We start from the raw sequence: 16,154 nt of genomic DNA on the forward strand, positions 1-16,154 counted from the left end.
ACTGTCTCATGTAATGGCCAGTGATCCACGCCAATAAGTACCTATTTCTTGACCTTTATCTGATGGGCTTGCCGTACATCTGCTCATATGTGCTGAAGATTAGAGTTGATAAAAACTGTCACGATTACTTGCAAAACCTTTTAGTAGTGATAAAAATGGGAGCTCTACGAACACTCCAGCCTGGGAGTGTATCATGCTTTTATTGAGGTTATATATACTCATCGCCAAAAGAAACGGGAATCTTTTTAAATGATGATATCGACAATGAGTGAAAGCATGGTGTTTTTTTCTTCTAACTGTCACAAAAGTAAATGATAATTCGAAAAAGCACATAGCATGTTTATTCGTCACATTGCATGAACATCCAATAAAACAACATGAAATGCACACAACGCATGGCTTCAATAATTGTCCTTTATTGGGAAACACACGTTAACGTCAATAACGGATGTGACCTCCACTGGAATCAGCAACAGCTGCAGTCTCCTCCCTATGCTGTTGAAGAAACCTTGAATGAACCTCCTGAACTGTCCTGGTGAATGTGTCTTTTCATCTCATCCCAGACGTTTGCGATGGGATTCAAATCGTGGCTTAAGACTGGCCAATACATAGCCTGGATGTTGTTCTGGACGAAAACAAGATGACGTCTATGGGCAACAAAAGTGGGCGACTTGCTGGTCTCAACACTTTGTCGATGTACCCTAAACATGAGGGAGGGTCCTCCACAAAGATCTCTCTCCATAGCACAGAGTTCTGAGAATCTTTTACCTTGGCGACTCCATATTCTCAGCGGTATTGATAGAAAAGCGACTTTCATCTCAGAAGCCAATGATCTGCCACTGTCCATTGCGCGAGTTGTGATGGACTGCTGCCTACTTAAGCTGAACACGTGTGTGGCGTCTATCAAGCGTGACCGACGATGGGTATGAGTGAGACGGCGACGTACAGTGTTGCTGCTGATGGGTCTGTTGTGTCTTCCTGTGGTGTTACGGGGTCTTTTGGTAGCTGGTGTGAGGCGATTTACAAATGAGAGGTCACAATGTAGCGTGGTCAGCAACTGTGTTTGTGTGCTGATAGCGGTGAGGCAGGCTGTAGGTGGTGGACTGATGTGTTCCGTTTTGCCTGGCGACGCATTGAATGCTCCAGCCTGCCTCAATATAGCTTTCGATAGCACATAAATGTGGCATGCTCACTGTTACATGAAAATGTGACAGCAGAATCCATTCCTTAGGTAGCATCGTCAGTGAGGGAACATCATGCAAAGCAAAAATGAAAACCGTTGAGTTCACGTTTTAGTGACGTGAGACGTCTTGTATGCTGCGTTTGTGGTAACCATTTTTCTTTTGCCGTGAAAAACGGTGTTAACGGAATCAATATGTACCAGAGACCCATTCAACACTGTATGGCCGTCACAGTAGCTGCTGATGAATTTCGCGTATCTTTCTTGGCGTTGAGTATATTTTTTTTTTTGCTTCGTAGAATATTATTGGGCTACGACTATGAATTGTATTATAATATTGTTTCGCATGGGGGATGGGGGGATCACTGTTAACTCATTTTATACAATAGAAATGAACATAGTGTTTACGCGAACTGATCGCGCATATTTTCAGTGTATATCAATACGAACTGAGCTGGGCGTTTAGAACACAAATGATGGCGTTGCATTGCATATCCCTTATGTATAAAGTCAAATCTATTTCTGAAATGATAATAGAAAAACTACGACATATATTTGATACACGTTTTCCAACACACGTATTCCATTGTATAACCAACGTCGAACTCAGTGGCTGCAGGAACATGTAGTATCATTGCTGGGAAATCACTACAAACGCCAGACGTCTCAAAATGCATTTCAGTCTTGTAGCATAAAAACACATGTGTTCCCAAAATTGAAGTGATGGCTGTTTACATATGGGGAATTTCATTCACTTTTTTCTCAGAAACAGAAACAAACAATTCGCAGACCACAGTGTATACAAGGTTGCTAAAAAATGCAGGGCATGCGTGTGGTATTATTCAATCTCAAAAGCGTGTAGGTTTGTACGCAGTAGCAATGGGCATGCGATTTGTGTTTTGAAGCTCGCTTGCACTGGACCTATGTAGATACTCTAGGTACTTCCTGTCAGTCATAGTAGTGCTAGAAGGTGCGTCTACATACGTAAAGATGATGAATCCTGACTCACCTAAAGATGGATGCTTACTGTGAAATACCTTTGTGTCTTAGTGGATGGGATCTAATGAAATACTTCGAATTCTTGACTCAACCGGAAATGATGATCGAAAAGGATTCGAGGTAAGCTTAAGTTTCACGGAACATTGTTTGACTGCACGCCTCTGAGCCACAGACGTAAACAGCTCAACATATCACCCATAAATGTTTAGTGGGGGCATTCCTCATATTCATAAAATGTACTAATTGGTTGAATGTACATGACCGATAGATTAGCCTATTGAGACATTAGAAAAAATATGAGTGGATATTCTCATTACAGAAACCTTCCTTCTGCATCCAAAACAAAGATCCAATTTGTCTTGTCAATTATATATATTACAACTGTTGCATACAGGAATATAAAGTAAAAAATGCGACATATTTCATTAGCCACTATGTGTCATAAACATGCAAAATGATTTAGATTAATTGAAAGAATATCAAACAAATTGAACAGGTAAAATGATTTTATACATAACAAGCATCCTGCCATTGTCCAGCTACGTCTTGATATTATTTCACCAGCGATTGTAGCATTTTCTAAACATTTTCATGATCAGTTGACATTTATGTCCATCATATATCATCCATACGTTTAATCCGTGAAGTGAGTTTTTTAAGTTTTGTTGCAAAATTTGTACACACAATAATAACTAAGCTAGTTGTATCATGTGTAGCTGCGAAATGCGATCAATAATTTAATGTCATTGGACCTGTTTATATGGATGCTCTTTGATGTTTCCGTTGTACACATGACAAAAAAATAACGCAAAATGCAATATTTTTTCATACTATCAATACATTTCCATTAACTGTATCCAAGCATCAGTTGTACTCAATGGCAACATAAACAGATCCAAAATGACCTTTTAAATGGCAAATGTAAACACAAAATGATGAAAATTGTAGTTATGTATTATATAGTGCTGATAACTGGCCATTGTGGATACTATTGTTATAGTGTGTAATTCACGACAGTTAGCGTCCAAATATTTCTAAAAAACCCAAGCTATGAAGCCAAGCCAAGTGTCTTGTCAGCTACCTTTTTGTCACTTCCATTAATTATTCTATAAGACATTTATGGTCTTTATTGGTCATCCCCTTGGCTGTGTCTGTCAGCACATCATCTGTAGAAGGAAGTGCTGTTGTTTCTCCATTTACCAATTGCTGAATCTTTGCCTGTCCACTGTATACATATTGTGCATGCTCACATCTTTTCCGGCTGTGTCCAATATTCCGACTGTATAGGGACGACCGCGAGCAGGACTATACAGCTCGCATTAAAGGCCCTGGGGTTGAGCTGGAGGTCCCCTCACCTCATTCATGTATACTTGTTTGTCATGTATTGTGTAAGCAACTACAGAAGTTCGAACTAAACTATGCCTTCGTCATCATCACCAAACTCTTCATTTAATACCGAACTGATTCCCCAGCAGTAAACGCTCAATATACTACGCGTTGACACTATGTTCATGATTAACAAGTCCTTCGACAACTGTATTGATATAAAATTCTGTGAGTTAAATGTTCAATTGACAAGATAACTTATGAGGATTGGCAACCTTAATTTCAGTTTTAGTTTAGGTCTATGTTTACAGTGAAATTCATCAGAGTGCTCCGACAACTGCATTGATATAAAATTCCTTGAATGTTCAGTTGGCAAGGTAAGTTATGAGGATTGGCAACCTTAATTTCACTTTTAACAGACTGCAAACAGACTAAGCCTACTGCGTTCATCCATCCGGAATTCGATTCCACACTCTCATAGTGAGTTACCTAATCACCAGAAATCAAAATTACCTACTTCACGGACACAGCAAAGTGGAATTGTAATACAAGGTTGTATGTTGTGTTCCCCTCTGTTCTTGTTTGCTGTTGACCGTTCTTCTGACGTGAACGGATGCTGTCTGCAGAGTTCCGGTCTCAAACTCAAACTCATGGCTTCAAGCTGCTCTCGTCATGTCCATGCTTTAAATGCATCCGACTACAGGGACAGCACTTGCATTTGCATTTTGAGGAACATTTTGCCCTGGCATTTTTACCCGGAGAACATGTGAATATGTGATAACCAGGAAACACCAAACTGGATTTGAATTCAGACAACGGTTCCCAAACGCGTCCGTTTATTGCGTCTACAAAATTCACTAGTTTATTAACATTTGTTAAAATATTTCCTGATAAGATGCATGTGTATTCCAAGTGCGGCAGTATACATTAACAGATATTTATAAAAGCCGCAGATTACATTTTGCATTCACTAACAGATCAGAGTACCTAAACGAGACAACATTTGTTTGTGCAACGCTCTGCATGTAATTTCAACAGCCAAATGTAATATGTAACATTAAGAGTGAAAGGAATATGCGTCCCATTTATTGTTTAAATGTGTACACATACACATAACCTTGATTATATGCAGGTACAAATATTTCCTTATAGCCATCCCCGTCCACATCCTTGACGGCGGGTTCTCCAACAGTGCCCCGTCCGACGTCAAGGAACGTCTCCTTGTCGTACGTCCAGTCACTGGCCGACGCTGACGATGGTTTCAGGAGGTATGCTCTTCCATCGTCATCCCCCGATAACAGAACCAAAGGCTTCCTATAGAGACAAACGACGTACGGAATACTTTCTCAACCACGACCATTGACAATTACATTGGTAAATTTGAAGTTTCAAACCAGAGACATGATATCAGAAATTCAGCACGTGGTCATGAGGCCATCATCATCTTGGCAATACAGGGCTAAGGAATGGGGCACACTCGATTAAAGAGGACAGGTTTGTACAACGCTGGTATCCTGTCTTTCAGAAGTTGGTGCCACTTGTAGTAGGGTATACTGAAAGAATGTTTGTGGTAAGAGTGAACACAAGAACTTATCATAAATCATTAGATTGGCCCATTAAGGTCGCAGGTGTCTGTACAATTAGTGTGTGAATAAGGTTATTCCGCCAAGTTAACAATATCCCAGCAACATCATGGCGGGCGCTTCACACATTTACACGTGTGGATCTTTACAATTAGCACACACGTGTTTAATGACAATAAGTCTTCTAAATATATGGAATAATATAAAATACTATTGCATTGAATGTTCCTCAAAAACATCAATTTAATGACACTCAACCTCTCAACCGCGCAGCAGTTCACCTTGTAGAGTAGTGAAGACACTCTTTACGTACTCTATGCATATCACGATTCCTAAATGTGACGTCATTTCTCTGGAGTGAGTGAGTGAGTTTGGTTTTACGCCACACTCAGCAATTTTCCAGCTACATGTATATGGCGGAGGTCTGTAAGTAATCGAGTTTTTAAAAATGCTTTTAAATGTTTCAGAAAATGAGAAAATGACAATAAGATCGCCACATTTGTGTGAGAAGTAAATAACAATGACGGTCAATGCACAGTGCATTGTAAACGCCAATGGTATGTTGAAAGTTGTCTAGTGAGGGAGGATAATGTAGTATGAGGACAACGGTTACCCTTTGGTGCTGCTTGTGGGGTACACAATCTGTGCTGAACCTGGGGCCCCGTGGCTCGAACCTTTCTGTCGCGGACTGAAGCCTGAAGCCAGTGTATGACGTGTGAACTTCTCGGTCCTGCCAGCAGATAGCACAGTCCACACATATATGTATAGAACGTCATACTAGTGCATCTGGAAGTTTTGTATTGAACGAGGTTTAATGGGAGCAGAGAAACAAGTTTGAAGAACAAGCGAACTTTATTACAGTGAATGAGTTTCGTTTTACGCCACACGCAGCAATATTCCAGCTGTATGGCGGAGGTGTGTAAATAAGCAAGTTTGGACCAGACAACCCAGTGATCAACAACATAAGCGTCGATCTGAGCAATTGGGAACCGATGACATGTGTCAACCAAGTCATCCGATCCCGTCAGTCGCCTCTTACGACAAGCATAGTCTTGTATAACAAAAGAGGTCCCTTACCCCCACTTGCATATTCTTAAGAAAGTCATATGCATTTCTTGTGTGCAGTGAAAACATCGTTATAACCCTCTGCCTATGCTATGCAATTATCACTGATCATTGAATGTTTAACTAGGGATGATATTACGCGCTGAGTAGAGTAAACGCTCAATCACTTGTCCCATCTTACATACACAAATACATATTTCCTTTACTTTGTCAGTGATAATCTGAACCTGTGCTCACAATTATGACTTTCCCTCATGTGCCTTTCAACTTTCACGTGCGTATGTGTTCAGTACCTGAAGTCATTTGGTATCTCAAAGCTGTATACATCTGCACTTTGGGTATCATAACCACTGACAAGGAGGTCAAGGTCACCATCGCCGTTGAGATCCACAGCTTGCACATCAAACACCTCTCCGAAGGTGTTGTCAATGACACGTGATTTGATCTGAAACACGGATCATATTCCCTCACCTGCTTCATAAATTGTAAGTCGATATGAATCGCCTGTTAAATGTTTCGTAGAGCATTAATAATTGACTGAAACGTTTATGGAAGAATCCATGTTGGTCAAATCCAACATGATACATCTACACAAGCAGATAACAGTATATAAAATATACTGACATCATCATTCGTAGTTAACTTCATATCTAAATTTTTGCAGAGCATTATTCTCTCAATGCTAATTGATCATTAAGAATTTACATTTCATAACTGAATGTCGCCAAGTCAGTTGGAATGACAGTTACCTTAGACGCGTCATTCCACTTGTTACTTGGGTCCGTCGTCCAGTAGATGTTGAGACTCTTGGAGAAGAATCCGGCAGTCACAATACAGTCGAATGTTCCGCCTGGAGTTTTGAGCGTGAGAAAGTCAAAATACACATCGGGGCCTTTGGCTAAGACATGCATGGTCCAGGGGTGTTCCAGTGCACCTGTTGCTGGATGCTCGTACCACACCAGTTCTCCTTGTGCATGACCTGAAACAGTGGAGAAGTCACCTACAAGAACACGGAATGGAATGGCATAGATTTCTGACGTCACCGATTCCTGTTAAAGACAGAGACGCGAAATACACCAAGCAATAAAGGTTCTCCAAAGACACGGATTCGGTTCAATATGTAAACTAACGAATACATACAGAAACGGCGAGTGATTTCATTTTACATTCGACACGAACATGTGAACAGATATGGGTCCCAAATCAAGAAATGACGACTTAATGCACACATAATGACTCTTAGACTTTAACCTGTCATCGGGCCCCAATGTAGGGAACAGAGATCCGATCCCACTACATAGCAGTCATGTTGAACTTCAGGGAAATACTGAATTGGTAATGTTTACCAACGCGACAATATCTCTACTCAACAGTGAATGTACTGCCCGAACTGAAGTGAGCTTTAACCCAGTTTAAACGTTTATGCCTCTGATGGATGCAGCTGCATTGCCTCTGTGCCTGGAGACCAGACTTACGAATACACCGAGCAGACTAGGCACGTTAAGGACAATGGCGTTCCGCGGGTAATTTCTGGCAGTCACGAACTGATGACGTTTTGCTGCAACCAGGAGAGGTCTATATTTGCTGCTGACGTTTTTGTATGTTGCTGGGTAGCTGCTCCGAACGCCTGGTGAAAGCGCTGATTAGCAAGGTTAGGGTATTTCCAAACATGTCTTCGCATCTGCCTATTTCTTCCGCCCTCACACAGCATGAATGGGGGATGCGTTAAACAACACACACACACACACGTGTTGAAGCTAGACAATTAATCAAGCGGGTATTTTGGAATACGGTTGGAATGAGTTTCAGCTGTGCTGGTTTCTCTACCATCGTTGCTTGCCATATGTCGAGATCAGGGTGTATAGTAGCCGATGTTTAGTGCATGAGTAGCCCCTATCATTCACGTGTTTTTAACAAACTGGTCATACTTAGTTCCCATGACTCACCGAACAACGGCTTCTTAGCTCTGCAGGTCACAGCGTCAATCCGCCCGTCCCCGTTCATGTCTTTCCATAAGACTCTGTGGTAGAACCAGGCGCTGTCAGCACTGCTGGTGATAGTGAACGGGCCACGAGGAGGGGACACAGACAGATCAAACAGGCCAATAGTTCCATGAGTCTTCAGGGGTACCAGGAACCCCCCAGCTGCGACTACCAGTTCCTTATGGAACACTGCATCTGAACGTACATTCTCCTGATTAGGACAAAGTAATTACATCAAAGCAATTTGCTGACAACTGAAAATGAACAGTAAGCTTTAACGTTTTGGAAATGACTACTCTAATGAAACATTACTCGTACGCTCTCTCCCTCCCCCTCTCCTATAATAATGAATCCCGAAGATAAACTTAGGGTCGAGCATAAATGTCGCTTAAAGAAAATCTGGAGCTCCGAGCTAAATGCTGGAAACAAAGTGAAAGCCACCAATAAGTCCTTTCCTATTCCTTTGGAGTAGTTGATAGGATCAAGCAGAACATCCAGAGTCTTAACTGCCTGACCAGAAGGTTCATGTCTGAGGACAGAGTCAACCACCCTCGTACCTCTCTTAATCCTTTATATATGCCAATCACTTCCGGAAGTCGGGGTTTAATTAATGTGGAGGCTTTTCATGATAAACCTTTATTGTGTACTTGGCACATATTTATTTATCGGATGATCCTGTGGTGATACATGTCAAGATTCATGATGAAAGCAAGGCATTCCACAACTATTTTAAACGTACCAATGTTGTTGGACCGAACCTGAAATTTGAGGTTGATTTTGTTGAGAGCGATGTGCTGGTGGACGGTACAGCGATGCATGGTGGTATTGCGTGTGCACATGCTGTGTGTGGAACAGCAATCCAATCGACACCTTCGCCTTGATGAAGTCGACTGGTCTCAAATGTGAGACTGAGGACTTCCTTTTTGCTGCCTAAGGTCAGTCACTTCCCACTCGCACTTCGCCAGAATATGATTCGTAATTAAGATATTAACATGAAATTAGGACTATATAAATGAATTTACGGAGACTGCCCAACACCTTCCTTGGCACAGACAGCATATCTTAAAAAAAAACCATTATAGCATGAATGCCATAAATTGGGTGAGACTGTTCCTTCCTTGGCAAAAAACAATATAACGACTTGATGGTAGAGCTGGTTCTATAACCGTCTCCGCCATGCTTGTCGCTTTGATCCCGATGCCCATCCATGGTACAACCTTGAACACGTCCAACGCATCATGGAAAATTATGCTTTCCAACTTCTCTGGAATAGGTCCATATAGAGCCTCAGCAGAATTCCAGCTAACAAACGTGATCTTGTCCGTTTTGATCAGGCCAATGAAAGTATTTATATCATTGAATTTTTTCTACATTTTGACAGAAATGTGAATGGCAAGACTCCAGAAAAGCATAATAAATATGCAGACCTCTGTTGAAATGTCTCGCTTGCATCCCAAGTACTGTACTGGTCTGGCGAAGATCAGGAGAGTACCTGGGTTCTCCACCTGGAGCACGACTCTTCTGACACTCTACGGCTGCAGTGTTGGGGAGCCTTCATATTCCCAGAAAGGTTCTTGGTGGGTTTGACTAGGCAGTGTTTCCAAATAAATGGTAACACACACACACACGCGCGCGCGCGCGCGCACGCACGCACACACACACACACACACACACACACACACACATATATATATATGTCCGACACACCTTCAGGTGAAACCCAGTGGATTAAGTGGCAAATCCAGACTACGGTCCATGAAGTTAAATGTACATGGCATTTGGCAGCAATGACAAATATTGATTTAAGCCAGAGTGTGTTCCACGACAGCACATAAAGTCAGTGCATATATATAGTCACAGCAGCCTATTCTCGCCTATTCCCTGAACCCAGGTATAACTGTTCAAGCGCCTACCTGGAACCTGACTGATTTCATTTGGCCAAGTAATTTTGTGGGACACATCCAATATTTTCGTGCTATTTATGGTTGGTAACTGGCGTCCAATGGCGGCTACCTCGTACACGTGGTCTGTTGAAAAAGGGAATCCGCTAAAAGCTGCTATAAACAGGTTGTAGCGGTCAAGAACATTGACAGCATGTATGTCCTCTTCTACTTGAATGAAAGCTGCTTGTTTTGCATGGAAACGCCCCAATAATTTCACTGACGCACATCGCCCAGACGGCGCCAACAGCGCCAACACAAGCAGGCACTTATGCAACATACTGTCTTATGTAATGTGGCCAGTGATCCACGCCAATAAGTACCTATTTCTTGACCTTTATCTGATGGGCTTGCCGTACATCTGCTCATATGTGCTGGAGATTAGAGTTGATAAAAGCTGTCACGATTACTTGTAAAGCATTTTTAGTAGTGATAAAAATGGGAGCTCTAAGCCACTCCAACCTGGGAAAGGTCAAACAATTTGCACACTTTTTATTGATGCTATATACATGTATCTTCCTTCATAGAATATTTTTGCACAACGATTGTGTATTGTGCTATAATACTGTTTTGCATAGGGGGTTGTTATTTGTCATGATAACATCTCTTATAACGATTCTTTACACTCCTGAAACGAAGATAGTGTTTACACAAAATGATTGACTATATTTGCACCATAATACGTGAGGAGGAAGGTCAGAGCATATCAATATGGATTGAGATAGACAGTTAGATCACACATAATGGTCTCATACTAAGGTTTAAGGACAGAAATAAACAATTCACAGCCCATAGTAAACTTGACAAAATAAGGTATGGATATTGGTATTTCTTATTCATATTTTGTCAGTGTATCAGTGAATAAATAGATCATTATTCATATTTTCAAAATTTACATATACCAGCATCCCTAACTATCTTTGTCCAGTATATAAACAAACTTGCACACAAAATACTGGTGTTATTCAACAGGAAAAGTGCACAGTTTTGACACTAATGTTTTGAACCTCTCTTGTAAATACTCTAGGTATTTATCTAGTATCACAAGATGTTAACAAGGTGCGTCTATACACACCTTGCCTAAGAATTATGAATCCTGACTGACCTAGAAATGGATGCTTACTATGTCTAGCCTTTGTTTCTTAGTGGATGGGATCTAAAGAAATACTTCAAATTCTTGACTCAACCGGAAATGATGAACAGAATGGATTCGAGACAAGTGCTAGTTCGATAGAGCAGTGTTAGACTGTAGGTCTCACGGATGTAAATAGTTGAACATATGACCGAGGAATGTATGGCGAGGACATACCTGGTATTCATAAAATAAAAATTGAGATGTGGTTATTGAGATATCAGAAAAATAGATGATTGTCAATAATACAGTACAATTGTATCTTGTAGACAGGAATATAAAGTAAACAATGCGACCTATTTAACAGACAGTATTGTTATAGATATGCAAAATGATTGAAATTAATTGAAAAGAATATGACAATGCAAGGATTTTGCCTTTGTCAAATTACATATTAATATTATTTAACCAGCGATTTTAACGCTTTCTACACATTTTCATGATCGATTGACATTTATGTCCATCAAAGTCAGGATATTTACGTTCAATCCGTACAGCATGAAGAGAAGGGTCTAGTTGTCAATGAAGTAAGTGTCACTACTGCATCATCACTGAACCCCAAGCCAAACAGTTTTTGCTCCAAGATACTCCCTAGTGCATATGCAGTGTTTCTCCAAACACTGCTCGGCCATCAATCATAAACAACAGAAACCGTCCCCATGGCACTGTTGTAAACTTCCCAAAATTTCAGCCAGACAACTGTTCTGGTAATTCTCAGATGTTACCAGACCGGCTTCAAAGTTGCCAATCCATACTTTTTCTCTGGATTAAGAAACATAATACGAAGGTGAATAAGTTCAGGGAAACTGCTATTTTTTTTTCAAACGTGTTTCAATTAAGGTTTTAGTCATTATACATCCGTAACTACTCGTGTCATTCCGGCAAGCTGGATGGTGACTCCTACTCCCCTCGTGGCCATGTTTACGACTGGGTCCTGTCTCAGCGCAAATGTGCATGGAGATTAAAATAGTGTAGTAATATTATCAAAGAAAAGTAACTCTGAATTTCCAAACATAGCACTTACAAGATCCTACACCCCGTGAGCAAAACAGCAATCCGGTCATTCCCTTTGCAGATATGTTTCAGTGTTGAACGTTGTTCATCGTGTAGCTCACAGTTTATGTTTAAATTGTCTTTAGTATAGTTTAGCGAAGTTTCAAAGTTCAAAGGTTCCGCCATTAAATGTTATTTTACTACGCGGGATTTGAATAGTTTGCCATGATTCTTGGCAATAATGGCGCACGAGAGGGGTACGAGTCTTCTTGTAGGTCACGGAAAGACACGAGTAGTTACGAATGGTCATTATACTCAAAGTCAGGTTCGTCCAAGACCAAACCTGTTTTCTGGTTGCAAAACAGACCTTAATTTGTGATCTCGAGCTTTTCACAACCTTAGTCTAGTTGAGTTGAGCTTTAGGGACAACAATGGGCAGCCGATTCATTTGAGGCTTTTCAGATTGTTCTATTTGGACAAAACATTTTGAACAGGATAGGTTTTAAAGATAAAGAATTAAAAATTAAAGAAAAACCCAGATGTGTTTTATCATGCTTACTGTCAAAAGTATTCTAGCTACATGGCCACAGTTTGCAAATCGAGTTTGGAAAAAACATTCCAGCAATCAACAGAGTTGGCATACGATAACATGTGTCAACTAAATTATCGATGTTGATAACACGATCGTGTAAAACGCATCCTACGACAACCATGGGTTGCTGAACAACAATTTTAACCCAGATCTTCACGGATCTAAAACTGGTAATAAAACACATGTAACTGTCCAACCGACAGACAATCGTCAACGGCCATCTGTCACCTGTCCGATTGTTCAGTCGCCCACGTCAAGGAATGGATCAGGTAGTAGGTCTCTTTGAAAGTGCAGGAGCTTTCTTTGAACTGTTCGGCAATTAAGGAGTTTCACAATATAGTCGGTAAAGCTTAGTATTCATAACTTTACAAAGGGGAGTGTATTACATTCTGGGGTGATATGCCAAGTTGTATGCCTATCTAAAAATTTAGAAAATGGTTATTTCATTCACAACATATTAAAAACTTTGAGCAAGTACACTAATTTCGTGCATGCTCCCTTTATGATGAGCATGTGAACACGGTCCGTGAAAAATTCAACATGTAGAGTGTGACATACATTACAGTGATAAAAGATGAAAACCAGACAGGAGGTTTTCTGACATTGTTTAAAGCTCACATGTATGCTTCATAGTGAGCAAAGAGCAGATGGCAGTCACGATATACCGACAGACAAATAACACTGACGACGATCAAGTGTCACAACTGCCGCACAGTGACGTGTTATCAGAACGATAGCGTTAGGCACGGAACACGGAGTAGACGGATTTAACGTTTTCGTGAAGTTCAAGTCAGACTTTTGGGGGTTGTTCATTCTGGTGTGTGTTGGGATCGCCGTGACTGGCACCTTCACATGGTATTCACGAACACGTCACCGGGCAAATCATCCACGACAACAGGACACCCATACCTATAGTCTGTATACGTACCGATGAATTACACTTAAGAAATGTTAACCACATAAAGAGAAATTAAACCTGTATATTATCCATGTTCCAGTACGAATCCTTCATCGACTGTTCATGATTAATACAACTGTTTCATAGGTCCTAACAAGCACATATTTCACTCTTGACATTCAGCTGGGATACGTTCAGGAAATTTCTGAGTGAACTGTATGGCTCATTTTCAGCTGCTATATATTATGAGTTAGTTAGTTAGTATTAGGGTTTTGGTGCTAAAGCTCATCAGCTCAGTTACCTCCCTACACGCACCCCATATAGTGAATAAGACTTATCCCAGGAGGCGCTGTTATCCATTGTCTTAATTAAAGAGCACATGATTAGGTTTGTTGAGTTGGACATATCTACGTCTCTATATTGGGCTATTCCACGAGCCCCTTGACAGAGTTGTACTCTGGGTGGACCTCGGGGTGAAACACACATGCATGGCGAAGACGTCTACAGGAGCAACACGTTATGTCATCACACTGGACAACCACTGACAATGTGTTGGTTGAACAGTCTCAGCAAATTCATAACACAGTCCACGTTTTATGTTAAGGTTCTCCCAAGAAATCACATTTTGGCGATTGCAAGTGGAAGTCATTGTCAGGGGCAGCAAAATTTTTAGCCAAACAGACGTCCTCCAGGAAAATGAGTCGGTTGATTGCTATTTGTTACCATGTGTACAAGGTGCCGTGGTTTCCCCTAAAACCTATCCTTAAATGGCCGGCTATGTGCAGACATAAATGGCACTGTACCGTCCAGCAGTACTTTCCCATGAATCAACCTCAGCGTTGATATTCTGTAAATAGCTGTGATAGTTCATGCTGCTATCATGAATCCTGACATGCGTCACCGGTGGTTCATCAAATAAATCAACATGTGCAAAAGTATGCAATGCCCATTTGTTAGCGTTTCCAATTGGGTTTTTTTGTGTGTACCGGTTTATCATAATTCATGTTAGAAGAATCATGTTACAACTTCAAACATAAAGGAGGGCAACAGATGTTGTAGCCACTGTAACCGAACCTGTTGAATATTACCTCTGGTATCAACAGACCCGTGAAGATCCGGGGTAGAATAGGTCTTCAGCAACCAATGCTGGCCACAATGGGGAGCATGCTTGTCGTAAGAGGTGACTAACGGGTGCTCATGCTCTTGATCACGGGAATGTCTGATCCAGACTCAGTTATTTACAGATATCTGAAACATTGCTGAGTGCGGGGTAAAACTAAACTCACTCACTCACTCTTGATTATTACCTATCACCATATGTGCTTTCTAAATATCGTTATGTACGAATAGCTCATAGCAGTACACTGAGTGCGGAAGGGCCCTGTCACTTCTTTATATCCTGATCCCAATAAGGCGAGTCTTTCCGTGTAAACCTGACAGACTCCAAAGTTGTATATTCAGGGAGTATTGAGGGCTTGCCCAACCTGATTAGTAATAGCTTTTTGTTTTTTAATGGTAGCTACGTCCCTGCTTATGAGTTGCGGATTGATATTCCTGTCATACGCAGTAGTACGCATAGTACGCTTCTTACACGCATCTTAATCGTTTTGTGTACGTTTTATGTACGCCGAGATGCGCATACTAAAGCCCAGTATGCGTGATAGTTTTGAGCATACGCAAAACCACGCTGGATGCGTCCGAAATACGTTCGGCATGCGCACTACATCTGCAGCTATTTGCGGCAAGACAAACAGTGTTACGCAATCATACGCAACTCGTTTGCAATGAATGCGCTGAATTCGTTATTTACATAATAAATGTGCGCCAGACACAGATCAAAGTAATCGGAAAAGTTTTCTATTTTGAGCGTACAGGCGTATTGAAATATTCTCATAAGGAACTTAGAGGCGTACGCAAAAGTTTGACAGGGCTTAATCGTGACGACTGGTTGTCAAACTTCGTTTTCGAAGTGGCGGTGCCGGAGTTTCTTTGATTGCTGACTGTTGGTGCGTTGCTCTGAGACACTCATCCTTCAAAAGTCCAAAATCCAAAACTACCATTCTGTGGTAGTGGCAGTGCCACAGACTGGCGATTATTGTTGCCTTGCTGTAAGAATGTGTCTTGGAACACCAAACAAAGCACAATCTCTAAAGTGGTAAAATATGTGGCGTATTTGTTTGACACGAGCGACATCTAATTCCGAGAAAGATATAGTAGTTCTATAGTATTTGATAAATCATTGGAACATCAAACGCAATAAGGAACGGTTCTCTTCCATGATACTGAAACCATTTCCCATGATTTTGTCTTTTCACAACCCTTGTATTCAACTGCAATTATCATTTCTAAAATGATTTCCCAGATCATGCACAAAGTTCATTGACTTGATGGCTCTCATGGTATCTCCATGGTATGGTATATACAAGGTTTTGCATAAACTGAAAACAGGGGCTATACATCCTTA

At 41.0% G+C, this 16,154-nt stretch overlaps 1 protein-coding gene across 1 annotated transcript; it reads right to left on the minus strand.

Moving 5' to 3' along the window:
* Positions 1–4,302: 4,302 nt before the first annotated feature.
* LOC137279643 (uncharacterized) lies at positions 4,303–10,448 on the minus strand. Its single transcript, XM_067811829.1, has 6 exons — positions 10,049–10,448; positions 8,100–8,330; positions 6,903–7,132; positions 6,447–6,598; positions 5,702–5,818; positions 4,303–4,819 (listed from the first exon to the last, which is right to left on the minus strand). The coding sequence occupies exons 1-6, from the start codon at positions 10,353–10,355 to the stop codon at positions 4,591–4,593; spliced, it is 1,266 nt and encodes a 421-aa protein (XP_067667930.1). The 5' UTR covers positions 10,356–10,448; the 3' UTR covers positions 4,303–4,590.
* Positions 10,449–16,154: the final 5,706 nt, after the last annotated feature.

The sequence above is a fragment of the Haliotis asinina genome, chromosome 1 (genome assembly GCF_037392515.1).
Source record: "Haliotis asinina isolate JCU_RB_2024 chromosome 1, JCU_Hal_asi_v2, whole genome shotgun sequence".
Taxonomy (NCBI): domain Eukaryota; kingdom Metazoa; phylum Mollusca; class Gastropoda; order Lepetellida; family Haliotidae; genus Haliotis; species Haliotis asinina.